At 37.3% G+C, this 17665-nt stretch overlaps 1 protein-coding gene across 1 annotated transcript; it reads left to right on the plus strand.

Annotated features, from left to right (window-relative positions):
* Positions 1 to 12009: 12009 nt before the first annotated feature.
* On the plus strand, positions 12010 to 17015 carry C13H9orf57 (chromosome 13 C9orf57 homolog). The gene is made up of 2 exons (XM_034636537.1): positions 12010 to 12121; positions 16891 to 17015. Exons 1-2 carry the CDS (start codon positions 12010 to 12012, stop codon positions 17013 to 17015), a joined length of 237 nt encoding a protein of 78 aa, XP_034492428.1.
* Positions 17016 to 17665: the final 650 nt, after the last annotated feature.

The raw sequence follows: 17665 nt of genomic DNA on the forward strand, positions 1-17665 counted from the left end.
ATAAATATTTATTGAATAATGTATGAATGGCACTACATTATGGCAATCTGAAATTTGCCTTAAAATCCTAAACTTTTCTAGCTTCTAGTTATTCTAGTACATAAAATATAATATTCATATGATAAGGTAACATATCTATTATTCACACCAAAAGTTCAGACTCTTTATGTAAATTTTAGAAGGTAGCATTGGAAAGAATAAGAATATTTTGTTAGCTTTTCATCTGAGATCTACCATTGACTCATTGTGTCATATTTGTGAAAATTTTGTACTCTCTGGACCTGATTTACTTCAATGGGAATAAAAATCCTTTTTATTCCTAATATCAGAAGGCTTATTAAAAAACAATTATAGAACCAAACATGCTTCGTAAAGTGTGAAATGAGAAATAATTGCAAGCTACCATCATCATTATGATGATTATGGTTATTACTGGGACACTATTTGGATCAAAACTTGTTCTTTTTTCTCCTCTCCTACCAGTGCTAGGGATCAAACCCTAGGGTCCTGCATGCTAATTAAGTACTCTATCACTGAGCCACCCCCCTAGCCCTTGCTATTATATTATTTTGAGACAAGGTCTGGTTAAGTGGATGAAGCTGTCCTCAGAATTGTGATCCTCCTGCCTCAGCCTCCCAAATCACTGGAATTATAGGTATATGCTACCACACCTAGCTAGATATTTTAATATTCCAAAGTACAATTAAGTTTTCCATTAGTGGATGTCATATTCTGCTTTTTCCAAGTTTACCTGCCCATGCAACATTTTTTTTCAAAGCATCTCAAAGGATTAGGGGTTGAGAAATGATGAACTGAGGACTTCAGTCTAAGTTAGAAAATCAAAGTCACCTATAAAATACAGTAGACTTTTTTTTTCTTTTCTTTTTTTCAGAAATGGGTATTGAACCCAGGGGTGAGCTACCACTGAGCTACATCCCCAGCTCTTTTTACTTATTTTTTTTATGCAGAGACAGGGTCTCACAAAATTGCCAAGGTGATCCTGAACTTGTGATCCTCCTACTCCTACAGGTGTGCATCACCACACTCAGTAAAATATGGTAGGCTTTTACACCAAAACTAGAAAAAGAGCTAGACATGGTAGCACTTGTCTATAATCCCAGCAACTGTGGAGGCTGAACCAGGAGGATTGTAAGCTCAAGGTCAGTCTGAGCAAGGTAGGGAGATCCTTCCTCCAAATAAAAAATAAAACAGGTTAGGATGCAACTCAGTGGTACAGCATCCCTGTGTTCAGTCCCCTGTACTATGGACAGGCAACAGCAGCAAAAATCTAGAAAGAGAATTTTTGGGGTCTAGATACAATCAGGTTGTTGGCAATATTTTCCAGCTTCAAAGCCATATAACTCAGCATTAGTAGGCAGAGAATAAAATAACAATTATTCCACAGGTAAATCACTCCCTTTCAATAAGTCTTAAAAGGCTTTTGAACTCTGCTCTTACCCTCTGGGACATAAAATTAAATTATATCCCTTCATACTTTTCTCTATCACAATATCTATAAGAAAACAGAGGAAAGTTTCCACAATGTGACACTAAGGGGAACTCTACCCTGTTGCACCTGCGTGTCCACAGTGACAAGCAGTACATGTATATGCAGACTCACTCTTACTAGGAATGAGAAAGCAAGGTTCCTAGGTACAAAATGCCAATTCCTCTATTAGGTGAATTGGACATCTCACCTAGCTGTGATGTCAGAATTCCTCATTATGAGCAGATGAATCACAGAATACTATAATCCAAGCCTGGGGATATAGCTTAGTTGGTAGAGTGCTTGCCTCACATGCACAGGCCCTGAGTTCAAATTCCAGCACCACAAAAAGAAAAAAAAAAGAATACTATAATTTGGAACCCTTATTAAAGAGGATAAAGGAGTGAATAATTAAGATTGCCAAAGATCTTTGTAATCTCAGAGATGAGCATTCAGGAAGGCAGGGTGTCCTGATGCCCTGAGAGACAGACCTCTCCTAAGGTGCTCCAGCCTCTCCAACTCTTGAAAACTCAACCTGGAGCTAGCAAGGGTTTCAGGATTTCATTAGGAAAGTCACATCCTAGAGACCAGCTACTTCTCTCCTACTCCTAAGAGGGAACTATCTTAGGACACAGCAAACCAACACAGGAGCCCATAGAAAAACTAGAGTCTGCTCATTTCCTCAGTCCTTAAAACCTACCTGGGATGGCAGCCTGCACTAGCCAAGGGGAGTCGACCCAATCTAGTGCCCATCCTCCTTTCTCAATGTCACCTCCTTCTCATACTGTCATCCCCATATTACTCTGGAATCCTCCCCTCGACCACCCCCCATCTTCCTTCCATCAGAAATATCCCACTTATTTGGCAAATACCTGTACTATGCCAGGCATCCTTCAGGATGCTGGAGATACTAAGATGGACCTTCTTCAAAGAGTTAAGAGTCTGGTGAGAGAGAAATCCTACAGATAATTCTTACAAAGTATGTTAAGTGAAGACGATAGGTGGAGATTAACACTAAGCTGCTCCCTCGCACAAGGACCTTTAAGGTTAAGTATTTTGTCCTTGGCACCTCTCATCCGTTTCCTCTTTGTCATCCTTCTGCCCCTGCTTCCTTTATCGTTTTAACCCTTACCGTTTCTTGACTGAGCTACTAGAACATCTTCCAACCATATGGACTTAACTATAATTTGCTTAGTGATTTCCTTGTATTTGAGTGTTCACACTAGGTTTTAATTAGTGTTTGAATAAATTCATGTTACTTATTGAACAGAGACTTTAACCTTGTATAAATGTTTTGATATTTGTTTTGTGTTTGTTGTTTGTTTTGCACTGAGAGTTGAACCCAGGTTCATACCCATCCCTTTTTATTTTTTATTTTGAGACAGGGTCTCCCTAAGTTGCCCAACTGTGATTCTCTTGCCTCAACCCCCCAAGCGGCTGGGATCACAGTTGTACACCACTGTGACCTGCTTCTATGACCAATTTTGATACACCCTGGCAAACTGTTTCTAGAGAAGTGATGTCAATTTACAGCTACAGTGTGGTATACTCATTTCTAAATTACTGGTGCTTATTACAGTGTCTAAACCATAACAAGCCTTCAATTAATGTTTCTTTCTCTTCTATTCCTCTTTCAAGTTTTCCTTTTTTGCAAATATTTTCATTATAAGCTTGTCTTTGGCCCTAATCAGCCACTGTTAGAAATTTACTTCCCTGGGGGCTGGGGATGTGGCTCAAGCGGTAACGCGCTCACCTGGCATGCGTGCAGCCCGGGTTCGATCCTCAGCACCACATACAAAGATGTTGTGTCCGCCGAAAACTAAAAAATAAATATTAAAATATTCTCTCTCTCTCTCTCTCTCTCTCTCTCTCAAAAAAAAAAAAAAAAAGTTTAAAAAAAAAAAGAAATTTACTTCCCTGAATGAAGGGGATATTACCTAATTAGTCAATCAACAAACTTATGTTCATGTAAATATAAACTCTTAGGTATTACTCATAGGGTTACATATATTATCTATATTTACTTTCCTATAAGAATAAGCTATTTTTTTAAATTATATATGTATATATATATATGTGTGTGTGTGTGTGTGTGTGTGTGTGAGTGTGTGTGTATGTGTGTGTGTATACACACATATATATACACTATATATGTTTTAGAAAGCAAAAGAAACAACGTGGAACTAGGTGTGGTGGTGTACACCTGTGATCCCAGGGAATTAGGAGGCTGAGGCAAGAGTATTGCAAGGTTGAGGCCAGCCTCAGCAACTTAGTGAGGTCGAGGTCCTCAGCAACTTATCAAGACCCTTTTTCAAAATGAAAAATAAAAAGGGCTGGGGATGTGGCTCAATGATAATGTACCTCAGAGTTTAATCCTCAGTACCAAAAAAGAAAGAAGGAAGGAAGGAAGGAAGGAAGGAAGGAAGGAAGGAAGGAAGGAAGGAAGGAAGGAAGGAAGGAAGTAGGTAGGGAGGGAGGGAGGGAGGGAAGGAAGGAAGGAAGGAAGGAAGGAAGGAAGGAAGGAAACATGGAGTGGTAGGGTCCTGAAAGTGACCACTGGGTGTCTTGGAGTTTAGGGATGGACCTTTCCATGTGAAATGCTCTAGGAAGAGCATTTTGTTTGTACAAAATAATGTACAAACAAAATCAGCATATACTGTGTGAGTTTATAGGACATATGGAGTTCAAGAACAGGTAACACTAAATAATAGTAACACAAGTAGAATAGCAGCTACCCCTGGAAAGAGGACTGACTTGAGAAGGAGCATGAGAAAATTCCAAAGTTGATGGAAGTGTTGAGTGGTAAAAATACACATATTTGTAAGTGTAAAATGTTATTGAGCCATACACCTCAAATTTTTAGGAAATAATATCTGCAAGGGTATACTGCTTTTATCTCCTTCTTTATTAGAGCGAAATCAGTGGAAATATGAAGCAATTTGAAAGAGTGACAGAAATATTTTCAACATTTTTAGTGAAATACAAAGCAAAAGAGAATAGACATTATTTTTACAAAAGTAAAATAAAAACAATATTATAAATATTTTCATGTTACAGTGTATATGAAAATACACAGAATTTTTAAAAAGGGTGCTCTTGAATAAACTATAGGAAAATATTTTTATAAAGAAAGAAATCCAGGGTTGGGGATGTGGCTCAACCGGTAGCGTGCTCGTCTGGCATGTGTGAGGCCCGGGTTCGATCCTCAGCACCACATATCAACAAAGATGTTGTGTCTGCCGATAACTAAAAAAATAAATAAATATTTAAAAAAAAAAGAAAAAGAAATCCAACATACCAATATCATGGTTATTTTGGAGGAAGACAACAGGTTTAGTGGGAATGTGGTCAAGGAGATTTTAATATTCCTAATATTTTCAATATGTTCTAAGAAAATGTATTAATTTTGTAAAAGCAGCATATACTATAATGATGCAGCCCCTTTAATGTTTGCAACAGCACAATTCACAAAAGCTAAATTATGGAATCAAGCCAAATGCCCATCAATAGATGAATGGTGTATATATGCAAAATGGAGTTTTACTCAGTTGCAAGGAAGAATGAAATTATGGAAGTTGCTGATAAATGGATGGAAATGGAGAACATCATGTTAAATGAAATATGCCAGATTCAAAAACTCAAAGGTTAAATATTTTCTTTCATATGTAGACACTAGAATAAAATAAAGGACAGGAGGAGGGAAGGATAGGATAACATAAAGATAAAGGGAAGGTCAGTAATGTAGAATAAGGAGATAGAGAAGGAGAGGCAAAGTGGAGGAATGGGTGAGGGGAGGCAATGCAGAATGAATTCTTTAAAAATCATGTTATATGGACTGGGGTTGTGGCTCAGTGGTAGAGCACTTGCCTAGCACCTGTGAGGCCCTGGGTTCGATCTTTAGCACTGCATATAAATAAATAAAATAAAGGTCCATTGACAACTAAAAAAAAATTTTTTAAAAATTCATGTTATGTGCCAGGTATGGTGGCACATACCTGTAATCCCAGAGGCTCGGGGGAGGCTGGGACAGGAGGATTGTGAGTTCAAAGCCAGCTTCAGCAAAAACAAGGCACTAAGCAACTCAGTGAGACCCTCTCACTAAAGAAAAAATAGAAAATAGGGCTGGGGGTGTGGCTCAATGTTCAAGTGCCCCTGAGTTCAATCCCCAGTACCAAAATCCAAAAGTCATGTTATGTGCCTATATAAATATACCACAGGGAATTTCATTTTTATGTATAAATTAAAATGATCAATCAAATATATATAAATAGATGAGTTAAAAAAGGAGTCTAGCAGGGTAGAGGAAGGAGAATAAGGGAGAGGAAGAAGGGAAAATGGGGGTATTGTGAACTGAAGTCAAATTCCACGCATGTATGAGTTTGTCGGAGTGAACCCAACTACTATACATAACTACAAAACTCTAATAAGAAAAAAGAAAAGAAAATGTATTCGTTTTGAATTATACATTAATTTAGAAATAAATGTTATTTTTAAATCAAAGTACTTTTTATATGTATCAAGGATTATATGATTTTTTTTTTAAATCACGACCATAGTTTGGGGTCTAGCTTAGTGATAGAACACAGATCATCATGCATGAGTATTAAATCCCCAGCATCAAGAGAAAAAGAAAATCAAGACCAAGTAGTTTACCTAATAGACAGTATGCCCACATGACTATGTATATCTGGACTAATCTGCAGCACAGTGAAATCTTTAGCCAAATTTACAGTTTGTAGGCTGCCTTAGCCTTATTAGTTATTTCATGAGTGAGGAGTGCTCGAGTGAAAAGTCCTCCTGTCTGTCTACCTGGGCAATACTTACTGTTAAACCATTTGGAACCTTGTGGATCAGGCACTAGCTGTTGATGTCAGTTATAACAGACTTCATTGTGTCAGAGACTTTACTTGTTGTCAACCTTTTAAAGAAGTTCAGACCAATAAAACTCCCACAAGACCTTCACAAAGATCAGTAAGTTGTGAAAAACTGAAGTGCTGTATTTTAGCCAATCCAATAATTTCTTTCCCCTTATATTAACTATTGTTAACTATCGTGATTATGATTATAATGATTTTTTTCCTTATGCATATGGCTTTTTGTGATGAAAGCATTAATTTGTGAAGAAGCTTAAATGAATATTTTCCTAGAACATCATCTATCTTGCTTCATATTTTTGTATTAAACAATAAAAATTCAAGGAGACAATGAAAGAAGGATGTGGCCTTTGATAATAAGAAGATATTTAAACTTAAAATATTCTGGAATTAGAAGTTTTGTGGTGAATACTTTTTACAAAGATAAGTGGTTTATTTTTCCTCCTTCACAAAATAAATGTACGTATACATTCTTAGTGAAATGAATGAAACCTTGCCAGTTGTTTCCCTTTTTAAAATTGTTGACATAAATGTGTGACTATATTACTTCCCCAGGAGAGGTTTAATGGTGGGACGTGTCTTTCCTTCCATCTTCCTTTTGGCTACAAATCTAAGAATAAGAAGGATGGTCCTTGTTCGTGTTTTCATCTCATTCTGCCTTTTGAGTGGTAAGTTATTAAGAAATTACATAAGAAATAGCAGAACTAGGGCTGGGGCTGTAGCTCAGTGGCAGAGCGCTTGCCTAGCATGTGTGAGGCGCTGGGTTCGATCCTCAGCACCACATAAAAATAAATAAGGGCATTCTGTCTATCTACAACTTCCAAAAAAATTTCTTAAAAGAAAAGAAATAGCAGAACTATAATATGACTAAGTGGAAGGTAGCCTCACATGAGGTGATTTGAAAAATACTAATGTAGGAACACCTTCTCTTGCTGCTTCTTCCAGACCTACTCTTGGGTTAACCATCTTCTGCCTCTTAAAAGACTCTGTTAACTTCTGCATTCTTATAACAAGGCCTAAGTAAGCACTCAACTAATAATAATGGGAGCTAAAATTTATTGATCACTTACTGTATTTCGGGTTCTATCCTAAACATTTAATTTGTATGAATTCACGTAATCCTCATGACAGCTGTTGTCCCCATTTTATAGAGGAGGAAATTGAGTTGGTAGAGTATCACAGATGATTATAGTTATTGCTAAGTTAGAACACACATACCAAACTAGACTGGTATAAATACAGGAAAGTGAGAGAACTAATTGGAACAAAAAACAAAGCATAACCAGGGCCTCCAAGCACTTTTCCTCTTCGAAGTGCTCATTTCCACAGACTCCAACATTCCTTCATTTATAAAAACCACTGAAGGAGTTCCAGGGAATTTTTTATTCCTTTTACAGAATTCCTAAAGTGCCTCAAACTAGGTGGGTGTTCAGAAAGGTAATGTCTCCAAACAAGGAAGATCCAGCACCACATGGGATCCTTCTCCCTCTCAGTACAGTGGTAAGATGGCAAGGAGCACAGATGTTCTCTTATTGCACCTAGAGTTAAACAGAATTTCTTAGAAGAAGAAAGATGAAGGAGCAAAAGAAGCTGGCTTCTACAGCACGATGTACGGGGGAGTCACCTGGACAGCTTATCAACATGGAGAGGGTTAGATTCAGTAGGTCTCAGGGAAATCCTGAGGTCCCAAGATTCTGCATCTCCAACAAGTTTCCAAACGTGACTGAAGCTGCTACTATTGAGACCACACTTCAGTAGGCGGAATCTGAAAGATACCTCAGAATAAATAAAACCCTAATTTTGAGACTTGGAGACGTTTGGTACCAAATACTGGGGTCAACAATTCAAATGCCCCCTATGCTTAGCATATAACATAAATAGGGGAAGCCAGCTAGCCTCCAACACAAGAGGAAAAGCTCAGTCTAAAGAGAGGCAGTGAAAACTCACAAGAAAATAGTTGAAAACATCAAATAGGTGAAAAATCACAAGAAAACATCTTCTGTACCTTGGATATCATGAAAAATGGATTCAGGGGATTGCATTAATTTTGCTGGACAAAAAGGAAGATGTGAGAGCAAAAGAAGAAAATCCAGCATAAAGAGAAATTTTGTGGTTAGTACTTAACTTCTGCTTCTCAACACTGACCATGAAATGAAGAGTATTTAAAAAGGTCACCATCATCATGATATATAACACATTTTTGAATAACTATATATTTGTGATTTGTATATAACTATATATGTATGTGTGTGTGTGTGTGTATATATATATATATATATATATATATATATATATATATATATATTTGTATATGACATTTACAATTTATAATAGCTATATATGACTATACACACAAAAAAAAAATTGGATATTCCTCCACTAATAAAAGTCATACATAGAATAGCATACATCAGAATTATTCATGTAGGGAAAGTATTCATCTTACATCTAATCTAAAGCATTAATCTTAGGTGTCAAATTGGAATCTGCCATGTAATAAACATGTTAATAAAATCTACAGTAAATTTTTAGACAAAAGGAGACTGGAAGAAAGAAAAAGGGAATCTGAGAACATATTTGTAAGTATTCAAGTAGCTGCAGAATGACAGTCACCAAAAAGGGCTGGCAGCCAAGGTATCATCTTCATTTGCAATGAAGGATATCAGAGTCAAGGTTTTAGGAGGAAAAAGGCTATGGACCTTCAAAATGGGAAATCAGAAGGTGGGACAGTTTGAGAGGGAGCGATTAAACCTGCAACAGGTCTCATCTAGAAACAGTTCAGGGGCCTCAGGCAAGGAGCCAGTCGGGGTGATTTAAGTATTATGTGAGCACTCCATCTTGGGTCCTCCTAGTGCCAAAGGTCTAAGTAATGTGGCGGATCTCTAAGGGCAAGTTGTGAGATTGAGTGATTATAAATCCAGAAGAAAACTCATTTGGGTGATTTGAAGAAACAGCCAGGCCAGTGATCTAGTAATCAATAGACCCTAATCCAGGAGGAGCCAAGGTCTCCATCAGGAAGAGGTTGATCAGGTCTGGTACACATAAAAGGTGGGCAGGCTGAGGAGTAGTTCATTGTTAAAACTGTTGCCTAGCATGTAAGATCCTGAGTACTATCCCCAACCAGAACAAAGGGAATAAAAGGAGGGAGTCAATATTTTTGCCAGGCATAATGGCACATGTCTGTAATCCCAGCAGCTTGGGAAGCTGAGGCAGGAAGCTCAAAAGATTCAAAGCCAGTCTCAGCAACTTAGTGAGGACCTAAGCAACTGAGACCTTGCCTCAAAACAAAAAAAAAAGGGGGTGGGGGGTGAGGGGACTGGGGATGTGGCTCAGTGGTTAAAAAGATTGGCAATTTTAGGGATACCATGAACTTGCCAAAAATGGCTTGGATTTCAACAAGCCCTCTGTCTCTGCCACTTCAGCAAACCATTAAGACCTCAGTTTTAGGGCTGGGGATGTGGCTCAAGCAGTAGCGCGCTCGCCCTGTTCGATCCTCAGCACCACATACAAACAAAGATGTTGTGTCCGCTGAAAACTAAAAAATAAATATTAAAAAATTAAAAAAAAAAAGACCTCAGTTTTATATGAAATGAGAGAAACTATGATACATGGTGGAAAGATATTAAAGTTGGGTGAATGATTGTGCTAATGCATGTAAATTGCTTAGCAGACTCCTTAGCATAAACTCCATTTAAAAAAATATTTGTTTATCAGTCATTGTTTAAAGATTGAAAGTTTGTCATGATCAGCTAGAGAAAGAATGTGAAATTTTTTAAGTGCCCTTAGATGAGGTTGAACCTAAGAGTAATCAACAGAAGTTAACAATTCTCATTGGTCTGTTTTCTATTAAAAGTTAACTCCAATATAGGAGCAGGAGATTGCCAGGTTTCTGTTCTCGTTACTAAAAGACTCAGAGGTCACTCCAATTGAACTGGGCTGCGCAAAAATAACCACACAAGAGACACAAATACCTTTTTCTTTGGGGTCGCTGTGATGGCTCCTCTGACCTTAAGGGTCCGCAGAAAGAGAGAGCAAAAGCATGCACTGACCCCTTTTATTGAGGAGAAGCTATTCAAATGAGGCAAGGCGTCAGGTTTCAGGGGGCTGAGTCTATCTTCATGATGTCCACTGTCAGCAGGTTGACTGACATCTGGGTAGGCCACACCCAAGGAAACAGTAAGAGAAGGGGACACACACAAGGCACTTCCATGGAAGATTCTATCCTAAACAGGGCAAGGGATTATATTACAAAGGAACTGTGGGGCTGTGGCAAGATACACCCATGCACAAGACACTGACCCTTGAACCCAAGAAGGGTGGGGAAAGCTCTGCCACATTTCTGTGACTGAGCACCTCAGCACCCAGCCAGGGAGTGTGACTCAGTCACGTGTAAGGATGGTCTCCCACAGGAGATATAAAATACCTTGTAAAAAATGTCTAATAAATTACTCTTTTGGGGGGGTTATCAGTGAATAGGTGGTGGTCATTATATATTTAAAAAATGGAAACTGTGAACACTAGGTCAAATTTTGGCTCAATTACAGAAGAATCTTTTAACAAGCTGAGTTGTTTTTTTGTCTTGTTTTGGTTTGGTTTTAGGGGTTTGGTTTTTTTTTGTTTTGTTTTGTTTTTGTTTGTTTTTTTGTTTTTTTTGGTGGTGTTGGGCATTAAACCCAGGGCCCTATGCATGCGAGGCAAGCACTCTACCAACTGAGCTGCATCCCCAACCCCTGAACCATTTTTGATGATGGTGCTGAACTCTTCATCACTGACCAAGGATCTCTGCATGAGTTTTAATAAAGGATTCCTGAACTAGTAGAACCAGTGATTCTCCAGCACTATAATCAATCCTGTAATTGAAAAACCAGTGATTCTCCAATACTATAACAATCCAGACATCTATGACCAAATCATATGCCCTCAGCTATTTTAGCATATACGAAATACAAATTCCAGGGCCCTTTTTCATGGATTCTAACTCAGGTATGTGGGGTCCTTGGTAATCTGTTCATTTTAATCATTTAAATAAATCCGATGCCTATTGGAATTTGAAAACCAATATTCTAGATAACACCTTTACAATCTTACTTGTGTTTCCTAAGATCAAGAATCTCAGAACTCAATCTACTTAACAAAATGAATAACATATTTGAGCCACTAAATTTGAGTATTGAAGATAACCAATAAGTAAACATTAATCAAGTAATAAATATTCATGAAGAACCCATTATGTATTATATGCTACCTTAGGCATTGAAATGAAGTCCTAACAGCAAGTATGCAGCTGAAATTCTCTAGTGAAATAACTTTGGTTTGATTTAATGAAGCACTAAATTATTTAATGAATAAATTTTAACTAAGTCATTTAAACCACTAGTTCTCATTTCTGATTACTATCAGTTCAGGGTGCTTTCAATCATTTATGTAGCATATGCTTTAATTTTTCCCCTGTTAGAATATCAAAATGATTTTAATTTATGTGAGTTTTTGAAAAAAAAAAGTTTAATATTGCTTACTTTTTAAAGTTGAAAATCTCTTCTTTATTTTTTCTTCTTCCTCCTTCCCCCCACCCCATCTATTTTTTCTCTCTGGTATCCAGCACTATTTTCCCATTGTTTTTTCATCTCTGGAATCCAGCTTGAGGGAAGTATGACTTGTAAATCATGCAATCTCTCAGTCCCCTTCCATGGATGTCTTTTGGACTTTGGAACCTGCAGAACAAAACCTGGTCAGTATTGTTTTAAAAAGATTCACATTAAAGGTAAGTCTTTTTTTTTCCATTTTAATTTTTTTTTAATATTTTTGTTAGAACATTATAATTATACATAGTAGTTGGGTTCATTTTGACAAAATCATACATGCAAGGAATTTGATTTCTTTCCCCATTCCCTGTCGTCTCCTTTTCCTCACTTCCCTTCCCCTATTCTCCTTCCTCTGTTACTTTTGCTCCATGGTTTTTAATTGGTACTTTCTACATATACCTATAGATGAAATTCCCTTTGATATATTTTATAAATATATATGTATAACACAGGCTGGGGTTGTGGCTCAGTGGCAGAGTACTTGCCTAGCACATGAGAGGCCTTGGGTTCGATCCTCAGCGCCACATAAAAATAAATAAATAAAGATATTGTGTCCATCTACAACTAAAAAACAAATATTTTTTTAAATAAATAAATAAAGCAGGATTTTTGTTGCATTCATTCCATATTTCTTCCCCGTTCCCATCCTTCCTCCCTCCCTCTCGTTCTCCTTCTTCTATTCCACTGATCTTCTCTATGTCTGTATGCTATCTGATCCCTGCCTCCACTGCCTTCTTTCTCTTATTTGATTCTAGCTTCTACCATATGAGAGAAAATAGTCGACTCTTGATTTTCTGAGTCAGGCTTATTTCACTTAGCATGATGTTCTCCGTTTTCATCCACGTACTGGCAAATGGCATTATTTCATTCTTGGTGGCTGAGTAAGCTCCTTTGTGTATCTATACCACATTTTCTTGAACAATTCATCTATTTACAGGCATATGGACTGATTCCATAATTTGATTGCTGTGAATTGTGCTGTTATAAGCATTGAAGTGGTTGTACAGCTATAGTGTGCTGATTTTAGTTCTTTTGAATAAATAGCAAAAAGTGGGCTAGCTGGGTCTTATGGTGGTCCCATTCTTAACTTTTTGAAGAATCTCTACACTGCTTTTCAGAAGGGCTGTACCAATTTGCAGCTCTACCAACAATGTATGAGTGTACCTTTTTCTCCACATCCTCACCAGCATTTATTATTATCTGTGTTCTTAATTATTATTATTGTGTTATTGCCATTCTGACTGAAATGAGGTGAAATCTTAGTGTAGTTTTAATTTGTATTTCCCTAATTGCTAGAGATTTTGAACAGTTATTCATGTTTGTTGGGCATTTGTGTTTCTTCCTTTTGAGAAATTTCTATTTAGTCCTTCCCATTTTTTGAATGGGGCTTTAGTTTGTTGTTGTTGTTTGTTTTGGGATTTTACTTTTTTTGGGCACTGAGTTTTTTAAGTTCTTCTATATTCTGGATATTAATCCCCTATGTGGCAAAGAATTTCTCCCATTCTGTTGGCTTTCTTCACATTTTTTTTTTTTTTTTTTGCTGTGCAAAAGCTTTTTAAAAGCTTTCAGCATCCCACTTATTGATTCTCAATTTTATTTCTTGCATTGTAGGTGTCTTGTTGAGAAAGTTGGTGCTTGCACCTATATGATAGACTGTTTACCCTGTGTTTTCTTCTGACAGCTGCAAGGTTTCTGGTCTAATTCCTAGGTCTTTGATCCATTTTGATCTGACTTTTATGCAGAGTGAGAGACGGGGATCTAATTTCATTCTTCTACTTATGTATATCCAGTTTTCCCAGCCCTGTATATTAAAAAGGCTATCTTTTTCCAGCATGTGTTTTTGGCAGTAAAGATAAGTCTGGACACTTGATATACACATATTAAAGTTATAAGGGAGGGCTGTGGATATAGTCCAGTTGGTAGAGTGCTTGCCTCGCATGCACAAGGTCCTGGGTTCAATCCCCAGCAACACACAAACACACCAAAAAAAGTTATAAGGGAAAACCTTTATAACAACAAACGTTCACCAGCAATACACTGACATCTGCTGGACATGGCTATCACTATTCCCATTTTAAAGATGAGAAAGCTGAGGCACAGATTAAATAACTTGTACAAAGTTACACAGCTAATGAGTGTTGTAGCCAAGATTTAAATGCATGGAGTATGAGTCTGGAGCACTGATAAATTTCTATATGGCCTCATTTAAACTATTCACATGTTAAAAAAAATAATAGTTAATTTACAGAACCCTTGTAAACATGGGGCCCTGAGCCACTTCACAAACTACATGCCAGTGAATCTGACCTGGTCCACCTGGACTAAAAAGTTAAACCTAAAGAAAGGACTGGGGACATAGCTCAGTGGCAGAGCACTTGCCTAGAATATGTGAGGCCCTAAGTTCCCTCCCCAGCACCACAAAAATAAATAAATAAATAAATAATAAAGTTAAGCATAAAAATTCACATGACTTAAAACTAGAAGAAAATATGAAAGGACACATATATTGAGTTTGAAAAAGAGACCGTCTCCTTAACATCCCAATTCCAAAATTCATAAGGAAATGATAGATAAATTTAAATATATAAAAATGTTTAAATTTATTTTTAAAACTCCAATGTGTAAAACATAAGGAATAAAATGGGAAGAAATAGTTGGAACATAGATAATAGAAAAAATATATTAACATTTATTCAGAATAAAGAATTTCTAGAAAACAAATTTTTAAAAAATACCAACTATCAGGGAAAAAAATGTTAAAGAAAATATGAAGGCAATTCCTGAAAGAGAAAATATAAATATGCCTAAAAGCAAAAATAATGCTCAAACTTGTTGGTAAAAATCAAGGCAATGCAAATTACAGAAATATATGTAATATTTTTAACCCATCAAATTGTTAAATACAAAAATTTATTATATTAAGGTTTCATGGTAGTGTGGAGAGATGGGAAGTTTCATACATTTCCAATGGCAATTTAGATTGGTTACACCTTTTTTTAGATAATTTGCAAATTTTTATTAAAATGTTAGATGATGGGCTGTGGTCCATGGCTCAGTGGTAGAGTGCTTGCCTAGCATGTGTGAGGCACTAGGTTTGATTCTCAGCATTGCATATGAATAAATAAAGGTCCACTGACAACTTTAAAAAAATTAAAAAATAAAGAAAAATGTTAAATGAGCATAGCCCTCTTCAAAGCAATTATTTTTCTTGGTATCTGCCGCAGAGAAATATTTATATGCATCAAAGTTGTTATTACAGCATTGTGTTTAACAGCAAAGCAGTGGAATTGGCCTGAAGGCTCACCTACAACAAGCTGTTGAACTATGTGGTGTTCAAGCAATTGAATGCTTAGAATGAACTAGATCTGTTTTTTTTAACATGATACCGAAAACATTACAGACAGCTGGGGGATTGGGGGGGATTAGCTGTAAAACAGTAGTACATACAGAATACTACATATAAATACAAATCAACAAAGCAAAACTCTACATTTCTGCAATTTCTTAGTTGGAGAACATGACAGGGGAAGCCATTTACCTCGTGGTGGCCAGGAAGCAAAAAAAAGAAAATCAATGGGCTAGGGTCCCAATATCCCCTTCAAGGGTGAACCCCCCCACCAATGACCTAACACTGTCCCACCTGGCCCCACCTCCAGAAATTGGAAAGGAAGAACAAACATTAAAGGAGGTCAAAATAGTTGGGAGAAAGAAAAAGAATCATGGGTCACATCTGGAGGGGATTTGCAATTAAAAGGGTTATCACTCTCTGTTCACACTTGATAGCCTACCTCCCCTCTCTCTGCTCCACGTTAGTCAGAGCCCCATCATTATTGACAGGGCACAGTACCAAGGTCCCTTGTGCTTTGCACTTTTGTTCATTCTTCACATTTTCTACAGAGAATGTTTATCACTTCTTTAACTAGAGGGGAAGAAAATTAGTGGGGTCATGAAAAGCCTCCTTTACTGAGAAACACACTTCTACATAATCCTGCTGTGGTTCCAGCCCTGTAAATATCCCGTGAACTGGGTAAAACTGGGAGATGGAGATTGGTTCTCAGGCATTGCTCTTCGATTCCTGAACATGGACAGAGTCATCTAGTCTGACTGACATCCCAATAGGAAAGGACTCTGTGCATAAGAAGGAGCCCAGAAGTTTACAGAGCAAAACATCAGTGATAACTGTGGTGGGAAAGACCTGGAGTGACTAAAATGTCATGGGAAGAAGAGTTTCCTAACCTGGAAATTTTGCCATTCCACACTGATATGAAACAAACAAATCTAAAATTTTAATTTTTGATAGTTTTATTAACAAAGTTTCTCAACTTTGGCACTATCAACATTTGGGGCAGTTAATTATTTGTTATGGAGGAGAGTTGCTAGTGTGGATTTTGAATGTCCCCCAAAGGGTCATGTATTAAAGGATTGATCCACAGCCCTTTCTACAGAAAAATGTTCATCACTTCTTTAACCAGGGGGGAAGAAAATTAGTGGAGTCACGAATAAGCCGCCTTTTCTGAAAAACACACATCTACCTATCTTTCTTTGGATCTAGCCCTGTAAATAACTCATGACCTGGGTAAAACTGGAAGATGATTATCAGCAAGCTTCCGAACAGCTAACACTTCAGAAATTTCTATACAGTCAATAGCAATTACATGGCTTTTATAATCTGAGTTGGAAAGCCGTTTTGTTCGACAATCTCAAGGCCTGGGTATTGCAATGTACCCAACTAAAATAGTTTAAGTGAGAGTATTGAAAGGCCAGATGACAAAATGAACTGTTCCCAGTACTATGGACACTAGATTTGTATATCTTGATAAACCTAGTGTTTTTGTTTTGTTTTGCTTTATTTATTTATTTCTAATATGTTAGTTAGCTGAAGCATCTGAGACAAGGAAAATCGTACATCTCAAGATATTCCCCTGTCTCTACCTCTTCTCTCCTTTAGGTGGCATTCAATGGTATTCAATTAAAGGCTGCACGGAGAGCTCGGCCCAATGCTTCCAGAGAAGGGTATTTGCTTATGAAATTCACTCTACTCACTGCTGCTCTCGTTCTATGTGTAATTTCTGAGGAAGTGGCCTTTACCCAACCTTGACTGATCAGACTCCAAGCCTGACTGGTTTTTCACAAGATGGCGTCTACCATCAGTTGAAGATCCTTTAAAAATCTCAAACTTTACAGGTCATCCAGCTTATGATCCGAAATGGATTTTGGCATTCCATGTGCCCAACTCCTCCCCCACCACCTCCCACTCATCTCAGAAACATCCCTTTCAACACCATCTCCCTCTTCTCTTCCTTCTGCTTAATTTCTCTTCCTGCCAATGGTCATATCAAGGCTACAAAGAGGTGAAAATGTTAGTTATTTTCCAAGTCCAACTATGCACATCATCTCTAGTTAATCTATTTCCCTAAATATTCCTATACTGTTAAATACATTTACAAATTAATTGTACTACAAAATGCCAAGTGAACTAAGAGTGTTCGTTTGGTTTCCAAAAGAAACTGCATTGTCTCCTGATTTATAGTAGAGAAGAAACTGACTTAACAAATGGCATAGGAAAAATAAGCTGTAGATCAATAAACCAGGCCTGTGGGAACTATAAACCCAAATGGCAAAGAACTGAAGCAGGTAGAAAGAGGGCACTTCTTTCTCCCATCTGCATCAGGATTTGTATAAATTCTGGGTTTCCATACCTTAAGTGCTTTATCTAATATTGG

The sequence above is a fragment of the Marmota flaviventris genome, chromosome 13 (genome assembly GCF_047511675.1).
Source record: "Marmota flaviventris isolate mMarFla1 chromosome 13, mMarFla1.hap1, whole genome shotgun sequence".
Classification (NCBI taxonomy): Eukaryota; Metazoa; Chordata; class Mammalia; order Rodentia; family Sciuridae; genus Marmota; species Marmota flaviventris.